Source organism: Paramormyrops kingsleyae, unplaced genomic scaffold, assembly GCF_048594095.1.
Source record: "Paramormyrops kingsleyae isolate MSU_618 unplaced genomic scaffold, PKINGS_0.4 ups47, whole genome shotgun sequence".
In the NCBI taxonomy this organism is placed as follows: Eukaryota; Metazoa; Chordata; class Actinopteri; order Osteoglossiformes; family Mormyridae; genus Paramormyrops; species Paramormyrops kingsleyae.
The window spans coordinates 254,671-271,054 of record NW_027325985.1 but is presented as its reverse complement, the minus strand read 5'-3'; the positions used below and the strand labels follow the sequence as shown (position 1 = coordinate 271,054).

The window sequence follows — 16,384 nt, the reverse complement described above, 5'->3', positions numbered from 1 at the left end:
CAGGAAAGGAGGGGCTTAGTGTCTGTCATGGCAACGCAAACGCAGCCTCATGAGAGGATAGAAGCGGATAACGAGTCCCTCCGAGCAGATCACATCCAAAATGATCAGCAGGATCTGTAGGATCTGTCAGGCATGTATACAGTTTGCTGGGGCACGGTGCCTGGCTTGGGAAACTGAACAATAGCCCACAAACACTTGCACATGCCCCCCCACACACAGATATCTTTGTATTCATACCTTTGCGGGGACTGTCTACTCATTTCTATGGACAAAAACCTAATCCCAACTATGATGACTTTAACCCCTACCCAGCCCTAACCGTAACCGTAACCATAAGTAACCAAACAAAATACAAGATTTTGGCAATTTTTTATTTTTTGATTTATAGTTTATATTTTTATAAAAACTGAATTTTCCCTTGTCTCGACCGAAAAAATGTGGTCTGTGGGAAGTGAACCAGCCTGGATTCACACAGGACGCTCTCCCAGGCTTTACACATGGGCGTTTCACTGCCTTGCTCATGCCCAGTGTCTGAGTATCGTTTTTCGTCACTTTCCTCTCTTTCATTTCCTATATGTTTAAAGAATGCTTCCAGTCGACCAACTCCCCCACTCCACATTAAACCCCCTGCCTGAACAACAGTTTACCACCAGATGCTGATGAAACGAGAGCCCACCCTCTCCTGTACTCCACCCCGATAGGTTACTGTGTAGCCATGGCAACCGAACATGGCATCAGAGGGCAAGTACCAGGCTAATCACATTATTGTAATTGCTGCTTGCCAAACACTAACAGCTTGGAATTCTCTCTCCATTTTATTCAGCCATATAGCAGAGCATTATGTAGAAGGTTTTCAGCATGGGTAATCCCTCAAAGGACCTCAAAGTGGCCAGGACACCATCACAGTGACCCTTCTGCAGAGGGGGCTGGCAGCCCAATCTACCAATTATATTTAAAAGAAGAAGAAAAGGAAAAAAAAACACCCGCCCCCCTACCATACCTTCATGGGACAAAAAAATACCAGAAGAAATGGCCTGAACAAGCAGTCTGTAGCCTTTCACCCCAAGAAAAAGAACAAGGTTCATCTCTCACAACTTCAGCAAGTCAGCCTTAAAAAAAATTCAAACTCCCATTAAGGAGGAAATGGCAGTACTGTGCCGGTACGGCCGACTAATCGGGAGAGTGTCTGCCGAAGGGGGGAGTCCAGCCCAACACCAGAACAAGCTCTTTAATTATTAACACCAGCTCAATACGCGAGTGATTATTTTTCTAAACAAATTCTGCCCCCGGCTCAAAATGCAGCAATTTGATACGGAGCATTACATTTCTGCCATGCAGCACTATTACTCATTTTTAATAATTAATCAAATGGGGCAAAATAGGATTTGACAGCCATGTGTTTCCAGATTAACGCTTCTAGGTGTTATTACGGCAGTGCCCACAAGCAACCAGCTTGCATGCTTTGCATATATTATGAAAAGAATCACCCGGAAATGCCTCATAGAGAGGGTTTAACCATGGCCAGCTAACACAAGTGCACAGGTGCATGCACACAGAGTCATTCAGAACCAGTGTCCCCCCATCCCCATTTATGTTTCCTGTCAAGCCATGTGAACCACTACTAGTGTCTGATGTGGTCTACACTGCAAGCAATGCCCTGAGAAGAGCAACATACTGTACCACTTTAGCCCCCCCACCCCCAAACGGGATTTCCAATCCACACCATGGTTGAGGCAGACCTGGAGTATGCAGACGGCAGACACCCTGTGATATCACAGACTGGCGTTAAAGAAAAGCAGCAAAAATAAACAGCCTGCCCAAAAATGACTATTCCAGGGAAGCCAGCTCTAAGTATAGATCACACCTGTTCATTAGAAGCACAGCCCACTTTTAAACAACAACAAAGCTGTGGACATCGACATTTGCCGGAACAGTTGATAGATCTCCATTTCATTGCTTCTGAGAAGTTAATGACAGAAGTCATTACCATGCACGCATGACATGATTTGCTTCTGGAATGGTTAAGTTTCTGGATTCTCTGGAAATCAGTAACACTGCCCTCTACTGCAACTATGGAGGGGTTGGGTCACTGGTAAAGTGACCCCACCCCAACCCCCCCATGGTAAAGTGACCCCACCCCAACCCCCCCATGGTTGCAGTAGAGGGCAGTGTTACTGATTTCCAGAGAATCCAGAAACTTAAACATTCCTGTCCACATGTTTGTGAGGGAGTCACATCACCTTGCCAGTCTGAAAAGTTGCTCAATGAAGATCGATGGTGCCATTTCATATGGATCAGTCAATGCCCAATGGCGACAGACAGAAAGACATTTTGGTGAAACATTATGCAAGACAGCCAATCACTAGTGACTTTATATCTTTACACGTATACTGCATGCTGATTAGCTCACAGACACCCAAAACAGTAAATCTCAGTATCGTAATATGGCACCGAAAGAAAATTAACTTTTTGATCCTCAATAGGATTGAAGCATTTCAAGCGGTACCATAAAAGTAACAAAGTTCGGTACCCAGCCCTCTCTCGTACTGAGGGGGGTGGGCTCAAATCAGTTTATTATGGAAAGGAAAATTAAGCTCTTTGGAACCAGCGACTCATGCAGATAGCCGCTGCCCAGCATAAATATGCAGGGGAACATTATGTGCTAGCTGCCCAGGTGGAGGTTGACAGTGTGGGTCCACGGACTCCATGCGCTGCCAAAACAAATAACTACCGGGAACAGAGCGACAAAAAGCAGTGCAACAAGTTCATTAACAAATAGCCTCACTGGCATGGTTAGCTTTGCTCCCCCTGTGTGCCAGAGTTTCACTGTCTGAAACTCAAAGTCCCCTAAAGCATTGTCACTTAACACCACCAGAGCATTCTTCTGAAGGGGCCAGCTCTGTGCCCACTTGTCCATGAGATCATATCAGCGTCTTAATCAGAGAGGAGCTGATACAGAAGTCTTTTTTTACAAAGACCAGTATTAATGAACATGGTATGCTGACAGCACACTGTGTGACAAGGGCCCATTCAGTGCCGTTGTTACTAGCACTAACTTGCAGGTTTTGATCCTGCTTTCAGAGGTTTGCTATAGTTGATGACCTCCTGGCTTCTGTTGCATATCTGGGCTGAAGGAGACCCACAGGAACCTCCCTAACACCCCCACCATCCGGTTTCTCAAAGCTAGGTCCCGATTATTCTCACAGCTGCATAGAGCACTGGATCTTCTGCACTGCTGACACACTACTTAAACAGGTATTTACAAACCAGTATCCTCTAACCTACCTACCACATTATCAGCTGACTGACTCTCTAGGCTAGAAAACAGGCATGCTGGAGTGACCTGCAGTCAAACATCTGGGAAACGCTGCTTTGGACACAGCCCAATAACGTGAAGGCTACATTAGGTGAGGAAATGCATTTCAAACAGGATTAGAGCAGAGAAATCCCAGGCGCTGGCACTCGGCTCCACGGAAGACTCCCAGTCATTCTGTGTTTCACAGAAACAAAAGGAATTCCAAGAGAAGACAGTCATGTTCAGATATACCATCGGTTTTTTTCTTCTGAGCTTACAGAGGTTTGGAGGCTTACAGACACTATCCCCAAAAAGGAGACGTTTTTAAGTGACAGGACTCTTTGCCATTCCCAACACTGCTAATTAAACGCAATTAATAAAGAGCATAATCAATGACTAATCAATGCAACAATAATCAGCAAGCCCAACCTGCAGAATACAAACGGGGATATGAGACAGGCCTGCAATTTATGGCCTCTCCTCTCCTAGAAAACAGCACAGAAGCCTCACGAAAAAAAAAAAAAAAATGATGAACAGGAGTTTTGCAACAAAATAATTTCCTTCATGTCACTGTCCTAAACTCTCACCATGCCAACCCACTAAACAGGCTATCCTTAATCTTCACAACAGCAAGTAGTACAGTTTTCCTCCTTTAAAATCACACTTAATGCAATAACCAGCTGCCTTCTGAGCTAGGCCCACAGCTCGATTGATGTCTCTCAGGGGGACTCAGATCTTGTCTTGAAAACAAAAAAGGAACCTTAACTATCGACTAGTGAAAGGGAGTCATATAGCAGAGGACAAAAGAGCCCTTAAACACTAAGCCTGACCACTAAAGAGGACTATGAACTAACCCAACTAACAACCTGAATGGTAATGATGCCCTACGGATGAGAGGCTGCCCCACTGAGACTCTTACCTGTAGTATCTGGACTGCAAGTACGTGGAGCACACAGCCTTGGAAACGTGGCTGGCAGATCCAAAGTCAATCACCTTGACCCGGTAGGGTTGCCGGGTGGGATCCACCAGCATAATGTTCTCAGGCTTCAGGTCAGCGTGGATAAGGCCCAGGCTCTTGAGCTTCATGAGGGCCGTACCCACCTGCTGTAGCACAGGCCGGATGTACTTGAGAGGCAGGGGGTTGAACTTGTTCTGCTTGAGGAAGTCGTAAAGATTCTGCTCCAGCATTTCAAACACCAAGCACGTGTGACTCTTGTGCTGGAAGCACTCGTAGGCGCGCACAAAGTTGTAGTCGTCAGCGCTCTCGGTGCTGAGGCGCGCCAGGATGCTGACCTCGATCTGGCCTTGGCGTGCATAAGACGGGTGGTTCTTCAAGATCTTGATAGCCACAATCTCACTGGTGCCACGCTTCCAACACTTTACCACCTGGCCGAAGGTGCCGCGGCCCAGGAACTCCAACACCTCATAGGTGTTGGTCATGGAGCAGAGGACCTCGTGCTGAACCAGCTGGTAGTCACCCTCGGACCCACCAGTACCACCATTCTTGGAGGCGGCTGTGGAAATGGCTGCAGCAGCCACAGTGGTAGCTGTGGTCTGGATCATGGCCGGGTGCTCTTCAACGATCTGCACACTGCTGTTGTTGGCTCCGTCCAGCTCCTCACTCTTGCGCTTAAGCCCACATCGCTGGTAGGTGTCCAGCAGGCTCACAGTGCTACGCCGGGTCAGGTTGTGGAGCTGGCCAGTGCCACCCACTGCCGCTGCTGTGGCCGCCGCCACACCACCCGCCTGGAAGACGAGTGCCTGCTCGTAGGGCAAGGAGGAGCCAGCGAGCTGGAGCGGGGCGCTGACGCCCACCTGGGGGGCAGGCACAGTCTTGCTGCTGACACTGTATGCTTTGCCGTGCGTACCGCAGCCGGTCATATCCCAGGCAGAACTGCGCTCCACCTTCAGCTTCTTCACATTAAAGAAGGCACTTGACTGGAGAGTGTGGGGGGAAAAGACTTGCACTTGGGAGGCCATACCTGAGTGAGACAACACGAGAGGACAGAGATGAGGCGGAGTAGAAGCCAGAAACTCAGTCAGGGGCCACAGATGCAGAAAGCCCCAAACCAGAGCAGTCCATCTTCAAATTCAACTCATTACCTCTCACAATTGTCACAAAAATTACTCTTACAGTGGTAACTAACAAAACTGTTTTACGGACGAAACTCTGGCAAGTCTTGGGCTCTCTTCCCGTGGTGGCCCCACACTGCCATCAACAAAAGAACTGCATGTTTACATACAGCACAGAAGACAAATACTCCCATTTTCAACCTCATTTCATACAAGTGGCCTTCACTCTGCATAGATGTGATGCTGGTCATTGCAGATAGGTGGTGGTGCTGATGGGGGTACAGATCAACTTTAAGTCCTCTTTGTTCCAGTGACCCTGGGAGCGAAACTACATAGAATGGATGGAAACAGAAGACGAGTCATGGGAGCAGAACAAATTATACCAGCCTTATCGTGGCACAATAAAGAATCTCATACTGTCATATCTGGTCCTCATTGAAGACAGAAACACTTCCAGGGAGGGACGGGGGGGGGGGGGAAAGAAAAAAAAAGACAACAGGTACATATCTGATAAACTTCTCAATCTCAGGAGCCAAGAACAACCAGCAAATAAAGAGCGCGACCTTCCTGGGAATGGGGCCTGGTGATGAGCGCAGCCTCTTTGAATGGCACACTAAAAATAGTGTCCCCACAACATGCTATTTGTGCTGTCAAGACAGTCGTTACCTTACAGTCAAGCAAACATTTGGGAAATCTTAAAACGGCTGCCATTCAGGAGCGAGCTGGGAATGAGGGATCAGCAATGGTCCATTAGCACTGATGCTCACATGGCCCAGAAGAAAGCATTCATTGGAAGCTTGTCTGGGAAGTGTGTGTGAAGGAAACCGTCTCAAGAGGGTTCCTCAAAATGTGCTGAAAGACTTGATCAAAAAGCCCTAACCTTCACAAAGGCATCACCCAGAATAACCCACCTGCAAACATCAGGATTATTCTTCTGAAGTCATCATTGCCTGAATTAGGCAACCACTCCGAGTATTGACTAGGGGCGTTTTTCCACCGCACCAGGTACCGTACTTTCGGTACTTCCATGAAGTGCCGAAAGTATGGTACTTCTTTCATGTCGGTTTTCCACTGGCGTAAAAAATGGTACCGGTGCCAAATGACATCATCAGTGACCGCCCCTGACTGACAGCACAAAATTAAAACTAATAGTTGAGGCTGGAAAATGCGGTTTATTGTTATGACAGCTTCTATCACAGTATAAGATTTAGTAAAATCCTAATCATGCTGCCATCAATTACATTTACGTAGGTACACTTACTTTGGCTAAGCCGATCAAAGCAGTAAGAATTAACTTACTGCTAATTCAGTCTTTTGAAAGCAAACAAATAATTTAATTATGTTTTTTGATTTTCAAGCGGCATTGTTCGGTGTTTCGCGTGTGCCCCATTTCTTCCAAGCGGCTTGGTATTACGGTGTTCCGGGCAATTCGGTTTCCCCTGTTTATCCTGAAATAATTTTCCCCCTAATATTAAAGCAAAGAGGTATGTGAAATGTCTGAAAATCACTCAGGTACATTATTACATGTGAATACAGTAGATCGTCACGCATAATTATAGTCTTATAAGCAATACTATACCGTTTTCATCAAGAAATATCTATATCCAGAGAATTAAGTAATTTCATTTATTATCTGTAAAAACAAAAAACATAGAAAAGGGATGTGATGTTTTAAAATTAATATATAATAATATGTTTACCTCAAGAGCTTCGTAAAAAGACATGAAAACAACAGCTAAACTGTGTACAAATCAGCGCGCGACAGGGGAAACATAGGGAAACTGAATTGCCGGTGTTCCGGGCAATTCGGTTTCCCTGTGTTTCCCCTGTCTATCAGGAAATAATGTTTCCCCTAATATTAAAGCAAAGAGGTATGTGAAATGTCTGAAAATCACTCAAGTACATTATTACATGTGAATACTGTATTGTTATTAGTTCCGAGGCCCAGAGTTGCTGTATACCTATTTTAACAGGGGGGAACCAAATATCCTGGATGTCAGGAAATAATGTTTCTCCTAATATTTAGGCAAATATGTATGTGGGATGTCTGAAAATCACTCAGGTACATTATTACATGTGAATACAGTAGATCGTCACGCATAATATAGTCTTATAAGCAATACTATACCGTTTTCATCAAGAAATATCTCTATCCAGCGAATGAAATACTTTAATTTATTATCTGTAAAAACAAAAAACATGTGATGTTTTAAAATATATGGCTTGTTTACCTCAAGAGCTTTGTAAAAAGACATGAAAACAACAGCGAAACCGTGCACAAATCAGCGCGCGACAGGGGAAACATAGGGAAACCGAATTGCCCGGAACACCGGGAACGGCAAAAACTTTTTTTATTTCGAGTCGTGCCATCCAAATCCCACTGGATCTGTTCATCCGACCATATGGCGATTAAAGCCTGTGTTTCCTCGTTTGTCCATCCTTCCATTTTACTTTTTTATATTTTTGTTTCTACTGCTTTTTATTTTGTTTCTCGCTGTGATTGCTCTGTTCGCTGTGTGTTTCAAAAGATGGCGGTTGTATTTTGTGTTTCAGCGGCAGGCTATTTGCATAACCAATCGACAGCAAATACGTTTGCAAGTCCCACCCCAAAGTACCGAAGTACCAATGGAGTACCCCAACTGGTTTGGCACTTTCGGTACTCGAGATTTCGGTACTGGTACTCGACCGGAAGTCAATGGAAAAGCGAAAGTACCGAAAGTACAGTACCGAAAGTACCGTACTTTGTGCGGTGGAAAAGCGCCCTAGGTTTCAGCTAATGTGTTGACACATCAACATGTGGTTTTGGACTAGCTCTCAGTATCGATGTTCCAAAAGCTTCTTGGTGTGGTGGGATATACCAAGCACTAATGCTAGCAAAAATGCTAATCAGTGTTTCCCCTATTATATTAGGGGGGCACCGCGCACCTCCAACAGTACCTCCCGCCCCCCCTTGAAGGTCAAGATAAATTTTATTTTATTTTCTATATAGCACCAGATCACAACAGAAATCATTTAAGGTTGCCTTTCCTATAAGACAGGTCTACACATTGTCCTTTTATTAAATAAACTTAATAGACATATGTTATTTATCTTATTTACACAACAGCTTGTGATTTTTGTCTCTACACGGTCGCGTGTTTACAATTCTCTGCTCTCCCGATGCGCGCACAGACACGTGCGCGCACACTCAAGTGAGCACACTCCCACCAGCGAACAGAAAGCACGCGTCGGAAAATATGTCGCGTGAACCACCTGAAAAGCAGACAAAAGTAGCAGTGTTGCTTCTGACTCCTGAGGCTTGGAAAACAGAGATGGAGTCCATGCTGTGCTCCTGCTGCCCCCCCCCCCTCCCCCAAGCTGTAAACCTAGGGGAAACACTGCTAATAACACTACTTCATGGCCCCTTTCTCTGCTTATTCATATATCTATGTACTAGTATTACTAGTTGAAACCACCACAAAGCAGAAGGTGCAACTTTAGCTCAGCCAGCTCCCAAGGAAAACCCTTCTCCGGGAATAATCACCACTTTCAGCAGTTCTCTCTGAATATGCTAATAAAACTGGGGTGTTGTGCAAGAGAATCCGGATGAGCAGCAGGGAAAATGGGGTCCCTGGGGCCGAGATATTTCAGTTATTCTGGGACAGTGGACTCAGGGACTGTGCCTTGGGTATGGATTTAGGAGAGGAAGAGGTTCCATGTTGTCTTTAATAGGCAATTATCATAATGAACAATAAACCATTTGCTTAACACCTCTACTCTATTTATTGAGATGAACTGCTAAGTGTCTTACTCAATGGTAGGAAGAGCAGCTGGGGAAGCTAAACCTGCAAGCCCTAGGGACTGGCTTGGGACTGCCTCTATTGGCGCTCTTCCACTGCCACCAAGAACCAAGCCTCACCCAAGCTGAACTGCAAAGAGATGGTTTTAGATTGGGCTATTTACATTATGCAAGCCGTACCTAACCTGTACACTTGCAGAGATGTCCCTACTTACTAGAAGGGCTGAAAGCGTGACTACACCGAGCTGGTTGCGTCTGATTGGTCAAAATGCATGGAGATATCAATGATCTGTCACTGTCACTACACCTTCACCATGCTGACCCATCTGCAGTGGAAAACTGAAGCGAACTAGATCCGTGCTGTAACAAGTGTCTCTTCGTGTTATGGGTCAGGTATGGCTATATGCCAGTGGAAAAGCACTCCTATATCCCAAAGGTGAGTCAGCAGGAGCATAGCATGGGTTCAATCTCTGTTTTCCAAGCCTCAGGAGTCAGAAGCAAAACTGCTAGCTGATGGAAAGTATGCCAGGGCTGCATTCTGGAGCTGCCCCCCACATCCCAAAAGCACTAATGAAGAAAACAGGGCAAGAGGTCCATCAGGCTATTAAGACCTAAGATAATCCCTTAAACTACTGGGCCAGATGCCGCTCTTTGGATTACGGCCGTCTTCTCATGGACTTTACACTAAAACTACTTCAGATTCCATCACTGAAGACTGCCACAGGCTACACTGAATATTTTCACTAATCACTCCTCCCGAACTAGGCCCTGGGGGGGGGGGGGGAGGCACTCCCAGAATAATCGACAACACCCAGAGCCTCTTCAGATGGTCTACTTCCCAGAATAATCAGTCACAAACAGGCATGTCAAGATGGACCCAAAGATCTCATTGTTCTGGCAGGCACGTGCTTCGGGTGAAAAAGCCCACTGCAGCTATACTTAGGAAAGCGATAAAGCTTGCACGCAGCACAGACAGCAAACAAGGAGTCACTCACAGGCAGATATGTGACGAACCGAATAAACACTCAAAGGTCAGGCACTCAGAATGTTATCTGCAGGCTGCACACCCCAGCGAAAAGCACCCCCCACAGCGATCTGCACTTCCCTGGAATGTATATGGCACAGAAAATTTCCATCCACAAAGTTGGCAAACCAGTACAGTCCTCTTGCCCTGCAACTGGCCCGTCCCAATGATGTTGTGCGTAGTCTGCCTCATTGTGAGACGTTCAATGCCTCAAACTTACAGGCTGTCAAAAAAATGAAAGCACGGAAAGTCAGCTCCCTCCATTCTGAACTGCAAAAACTGTATTTAACATGCCCTACAAAACAGTGCAGACCGCTCTGCGGTTGTTTAGCTGGGAGGGTAGCAGCTCTCGGGCAGAGAAAACGCTGGAATGTTACTCATCCGATGCCCTTGTAGGGTGGGGGGGCTTCTGGATGGTGGGATCAGTAGACTGTCAAAGGTTAGTAAATTATCTTTTCCAGCAAAGCGTTCCACCTGAGAGCTGCGGGGAGAAATGCTCCTTCAGCACCATTGATGGCAACATGCTACTTTTAATGAGGCCTGAAGCATGGGCAGAAGGGCAGTATTCACAGTAATTAGGTCTACACCATAGTCAAGCAGATGCACCAGCCATGAGATCCAGCACATTCACTTGAGGTCCTGACGGTTGGACAAGGACATGCACCTGCCAGGTCACATGATCAGGAATCCTGGCATCTGTTTAACCAGCAAACTGAGGACCATGCTCTACCCAGCCACAGGCCTCGGGGAGGGGCTCAGCCAAAAGGAGGCCATCTCAGAAGCCCCTTAACACTGCAGCTAAGGAGCAGGCTGTCAAGCACATCGCAGACGTCCCGTCCTCAGACAGTGTTGCTCACGTTGCTCTCGTCACGCTATTCAGACGGGAGCTTCCGGAAGACACCTGGCTGAACCCCAGCAGTGTGAGGAACAGCCTCACAGCAGGAGAACGGGAAGTGCCTGTCCTTTCCTAAAAGCTCACAGATAACACAGACCAGGAAGCCTGGCAGTGTGTGTGTGTGTGTGTGTGTGTGGGGGGGGGGTTACATAAAGCCTCACTCAGCAGCAGTTTGATAGTGTGTAGACTGGATTCGGAAAATGCTTAGGTTTCGAGCTTTCAGTATCAGTGGGATTATAAAATGACCAAAACCCACACTGACATGAGTACAGAGCCGAGACACACAGCTAGGAATGAAGATTCCCAACTCAGTGTTTAACTCTGGATTATGTCAACAGAAGATGAGCATTTTAAGTGAAGATGGTCCTAGCAGTGGATGCCCAGAGTACAGTCACCTACAAATGCCAATGAGATGTTAAGTGGGTAAACACAGTCTGGGGAAGCACCCTCCCCCCCACCTGTCCAAAGCAACTGGGCCCAGCTCAATATATGGAGGGGTGTTTCATCTGTTTGGGACGATGCTTGAGCAGAGGTGTTATCCACTTCCTGTAAAGCCCCCACCCCCCACCCCCACCCCAGCGCTGGCCCCATAGCACCAAGCATCCTCCAAAGCAACCACCAGGAGGGGGCTCACAAAAGGACTATGCGCCTTTTAAACTTTGGAGGACATTTTTCCAAGGTCTTACCTAATGCAATGTTGAACACCCTCATCCTGAACCAGGCACAGAGTGTGTGCACATACACTCTATACTATATTTTATTTTGGTATATATTTCAATTTACGAACTTTCAGATATACAAACGAAGAGGACTGTAAGGCTCTCGTTTCCCATCCACAACATCAGACTGACTTTCTGCATGCCAATTCTGCCTAGTATGACTTCTGGCCACTTCTCCCGCTGCACAGCAGCGTAGCATGCGTACTCCCAGCATCCTAGTTCTTTGCACTTGCATATACCCTTAAAATGATGTTGAATAACGACTTAAACATTTCAATTTACGAACTGCCTCGAAATGGTCTCTATAATGTGGTTAATACAAATCCACACATACACACACAGTCCATTGAAAACGGCATTCTCAAGATTCCCAGCTTGCAACTGCATAGCTGTCTAAGAGAAAAACACACCATAGTTCATAAGAATGTTGTGCCCACTGAACAAAATTTACAAAATTACAGGTACCTCTAGATTACTGGACTCTCATGTCATTTCATTTTCAGAACACTTGCATAACTGCCCCCCACCCTCCAATGGGAGGTGGGTGGGGTCAGACTGCAACAGCCAAAAATACACAAAACATACAAAACCTGAAGACAAAATCCACAGGAGGGGTTTCAGAGCCATGCCCATACCCTCTGATATGCCCCACCACCTTGTCTTCTGTTCATGTTGGCCTTCAAGCTCTGCTTCGGTGGTGCCCCAAGTCAAAGGCTCCACCAGGACACTGAGAGCTACTGTTCCAGAACATGATGCTAGCCACAGGATCACGCCCACTTTCATCTCATTCGCCACTGACACAAAGCCCAACCCATTAACCAGGGAAACTGTGAGAACTCCATGAAGAGTCCAGATCAACTATGCTCCTCTATGAAAGTCCTCAAAGTAAGAAGGCTGTGAGAGAGAACGATCAAAGATGCATCAAGTGCTTGATAAAACCCGATGTTTCCAAGCAAGAAAGCTGGCTGAACACTGCTATATATTATAAATAAAAAAAATGCTCAAATGCAGTGAGAACACAATAGTGGACATGCTGCTACTCAACTGCGTCTAACCACCCATCTCCCTCAGAGTTTCACAGAGCAACAGCAGAATGTCACTAAGCAAGTCTACATGCTGTCTGCAGGTCACACCGATACAAACTGCCAGTTAAACAACCAAATTGACCAAGTAATACACAAAAACAATTCAATTAAAAAGCCCACCAAGACTGTTCTGAGGACTCTGAAACCACTCAATGAGCAGTACCCTCCTGATTATAAGTTTGTTTCCTTAGCCACTGTGCCACCAGATGGACCTTATGAGTGGTTGCTGATAAGCTCCACTCTTAGGCTAGGTTAACTGCTTCATTGGAGACAGCTGAAAACAGCTTGAGGTGGTGGAGGAGGGGCTTTCTGCCGTGTTTCATATTTCATCCTGTTAGCTTCAACACACAGATGTTTTGGGGTAAGCCGGAGGGGTCAGCAATGCGCCACTAAATTGGGCTCTACAGCATGTCAGCATCTGGCTCCATCACTAAGCCCAGCCCGTAACACAGGCCTGCAATGCAACACACAGATGGGGGGAGGAGGGGGGTGATGTTGCCAGAACCTTAAAAGAAGTCCCTGTCACTCTTCCCCATAAAAACACCCACACCTTCACCTTTTAAGCAGCGTTAGTTCATCCCCTGGTCCTTCTTGTCCCCCCAGCTGTGATCCGGATGGCCGAGCCCGGTGCCGGACGGCCCAGCTCAGCACTGAACACCCCCCTGCAGCGTCAGCTTACGGCGACAGAGAGCAATTAATTCCTCTCACAATTCCCCACAGCGCCCGAGAGAGGCAGGAAATGTAATTTCAGTTAATTATCTGCCAGCAAGGTGCCAGCTCTTAAAAAAGAAAAGAAAAAAAAGTTAATACGAACACCTCACTACAGGCGAGGCTAAAGGGCTCCATGGACACTGCTGGTCCATCTCCAAATGAAAATCGCCCTGGATGGCTGGAAATACAGCCAGCTAAATAAAAACATAATACTGTCTGCAGCAGATGGCGAGACCATCGCTCTGGATCCTCACTGTCTAGAAGTAACTAGAACTGTAAGAGAGACACTTGTCACCCAGGGACTTCAGATTCAGACTGAGGGAACAAGATGTTTTTCTTTCAAACCATGAACTAGCTGGTAGAAACACAGAGGGTCACAGGTGGTTGGTGGTTGGTTTAGCATTTAACATACAAAAAAAAAAAAGATGATAATGCTTCGGCCAGTCCGGATGGGAGTGCTGAATATTAGACTTAAGTTAACTCGGCAAAAAAGGATTCTTGTCCAGAAGAAAGAAAATGCCCATTATGTTCATTATCATTGCAGGACCTCACGATGGTGACTGTGCCACTTTTCAGCCTGTGTGACATGTTTGTGACACTGTTTTTGCACTTAAGGGCCACACAATCGTGTGAGACATCCGAAGGTGATTCAACTCTCCCCTCCATGTTTGAGGACAATAAGGAATTAAATGTTTTGTCTTTTTAAGGGGATGTCACTTGTCAATGTCAACTGTTGAACAGCCTTCCGGCATTTTCCAGGGACAGACAACAAGGTAAACGTGTAAAGGAGACTGATATCTCTCCTGCTGGCTTCACTGGTTTAGTAAAACATCTGTAGGTGGAATATGCAGCACAGAGGCATATCTCCAATCTACAGTTCAGCGCAAGAGACAATCAAAAATGCTACCAGATGCTCTTTGCGATGATGTATTTGAAAATGCTCATGATCTCAGTAAATTAAGGCTGAGGTAAAGAGTGGCGGAAGATACTGCGACAGTCGTTCATTACCAGCATTTTGCATTGCGAAAGGTTTCGGGAAAATACAACATGTTAAGTATTTAAGTAAAGGGAATGTTACGTTTTGTATCCGAAGCGGGTTGCCGCGCAGAAGCACCCGGGTCCCCGCCGGCAGGGTGCGCAGCGGGATCCGCCAGCAGGGGGCGCAGCGGTCAACGCCATGAGACACCGTGAAACATCGTGAAACCTTTTTTCATCCTACACTGCAGACGATCCCGGGACTAAACCTGAATAATCACACATCTTCCCACCCGCATCCCTACCGGCACAAGCCATTTTCCGCACCATGTTCCGTAGATTGCCAACAAATGCCGCTGTATTTCGGCCAGATCGTATCACAGAGATGCCAAATGGACCTCCGCCTGCTACATAAGTCAGTTTCTTTGTTATTGGGCGTAAACATCAATTGATAAATCATCTCACGTAAAAGGGTCGTAATTTAATTATGCCTTTTACATAATGATGCAGGAGCTTAGAGGATTACCTCCCTGTTTGTGTAAATAATGAAACCAAACACCTGATTGCTGCTGCGACTTATGGAATAGGAAGCATATCACTATATATAGGGCTATATGCATAGGCAATACCAAGACCACACGTTCAAAATAATTATTTTTAGAAATACACATTCATTTATAAATATACGGATCAGCGTCTCCCCGGATAGATTCGTCGGAAACACACTGCAGCAGAAATACATCAGATTAACGACACAGTTTTGGGGTTTAAATAAATCAGAGCGAGAATAGCCAGAGCAAATAAGTAGAACTCTCTTTAGTAGAACTAAAATTGTTAGTTACAAGCTTTACATTTAAAAATAGCCAGTGAGCCAGATTAAGATACATTAATATGTACAATGTACAATTGTATATTTAATAAATATCTACATAGCGACCACCTCCATAGGCATACGCCTATGGAGGTGGTCGCTATGTAGATATTTATTAAATACCACGTACTTTTCATTATCGCCCTCCAATAATCTCATTTAACTAATGTCAATTTGATAGTTCATTTTATAATACAAGCAAGAAAAAAATACATAGTATTTTTAAGAGGACACCATGTTGAATGTAACGTTTTTCATAGTGTCCATTATTGCTTCAGGGATAAATAAGATGAAAGCAAAACTATTTGTTGCCACACTGCGAAATTGCAATTAAATAGACACGCTGTCTACGAAATAAACATGCGACAAAATAAATCAGTGGTTGGAGCTCATACAAAGTAGATTTGCGGAGCCCAGACGTCCGGCATGTAGCTAGCTGGGGTCAGCAGCCAACAAACATCCCTCGGTTTAGCGTCGCCCGATGGCCAAAGCGGCCGAGAGAAAGCCCCGACTCCCGACTTCCTTACCTTCGAATACGGGGGCCATTGGTGCAAGGGCTTTTCTTACTCATGGCAAAAAATGCGGGCAGGCTTCAGCTCAGAACTCAATAAAAATCTGCCATTTTGAGCCGTTGACAGTGCCGTGGTGTCCCGTATTACCAGCTTCGCTCATCAGTTAAGGTGAACATTTAAAATTCCCATCTGAGACCCCGATATACCGGCCGCTCCGGAGGACAAACGTCCGAGACAGATCCGTGATGCTACACCCCGCCGATCGCCAACCGGCCTTCTTTTCGGCTCAAAAGTTGAGCCAAATCGCAGGGTTTACTTCAGCTGGCAGCCGACATGTCTGTGGAGTCCCTGCAAAAGTTGCAATGGAGAAAAAGCGAAGGGAGTTTGGAGATAATCAAGCGACTATCGCATCGATCACGGTTCTGAGGATATTCGGAGGGATTTAA

General features: G+C 45.9%; 1 protein-coding gene across 14 annotated transcripts in view; it reads right to left on the bottom strand.

Annotated features, from left to right (window-relative positions):
- The window catches only part of LOC111838794 (homeodomain-interacting protein kinase 2-like), a 65,043-nt gene that overhangs the window by 47,025 nt on the left and 1,634 nt on the right, over positions 1-16,384 (bottom strand). For 2 of the 14 annotated variants that reach the window (XM_023802112.2, XM_023802113.2), the window contains exons 1-2: positions 12,420-14,273; positions 4,215-5,277 (exon numbers count right to left, since the gene is read on the bottom strand). In XM_023802112.2, coding sequence (XP_023657880.1) covers positions 4,215-5,277; positions 12,420-12,567 — 1,211 coding nt within the window. In that variant the 5' untranslated portion in view covers positions 12,568-14,273. Of the gene's footprint in view, positions 1-4,214; positions 5,697-12,374; positions 12,393-12,419; positions 14,276-15,953; positions 16,287-16,384 lie in introns of those variants that run through there. The other 12 variants (XM_023802124.2, XM_023802115.2, XM_072708239.1 and 9 more) reach the window with 11 other exon arrangements.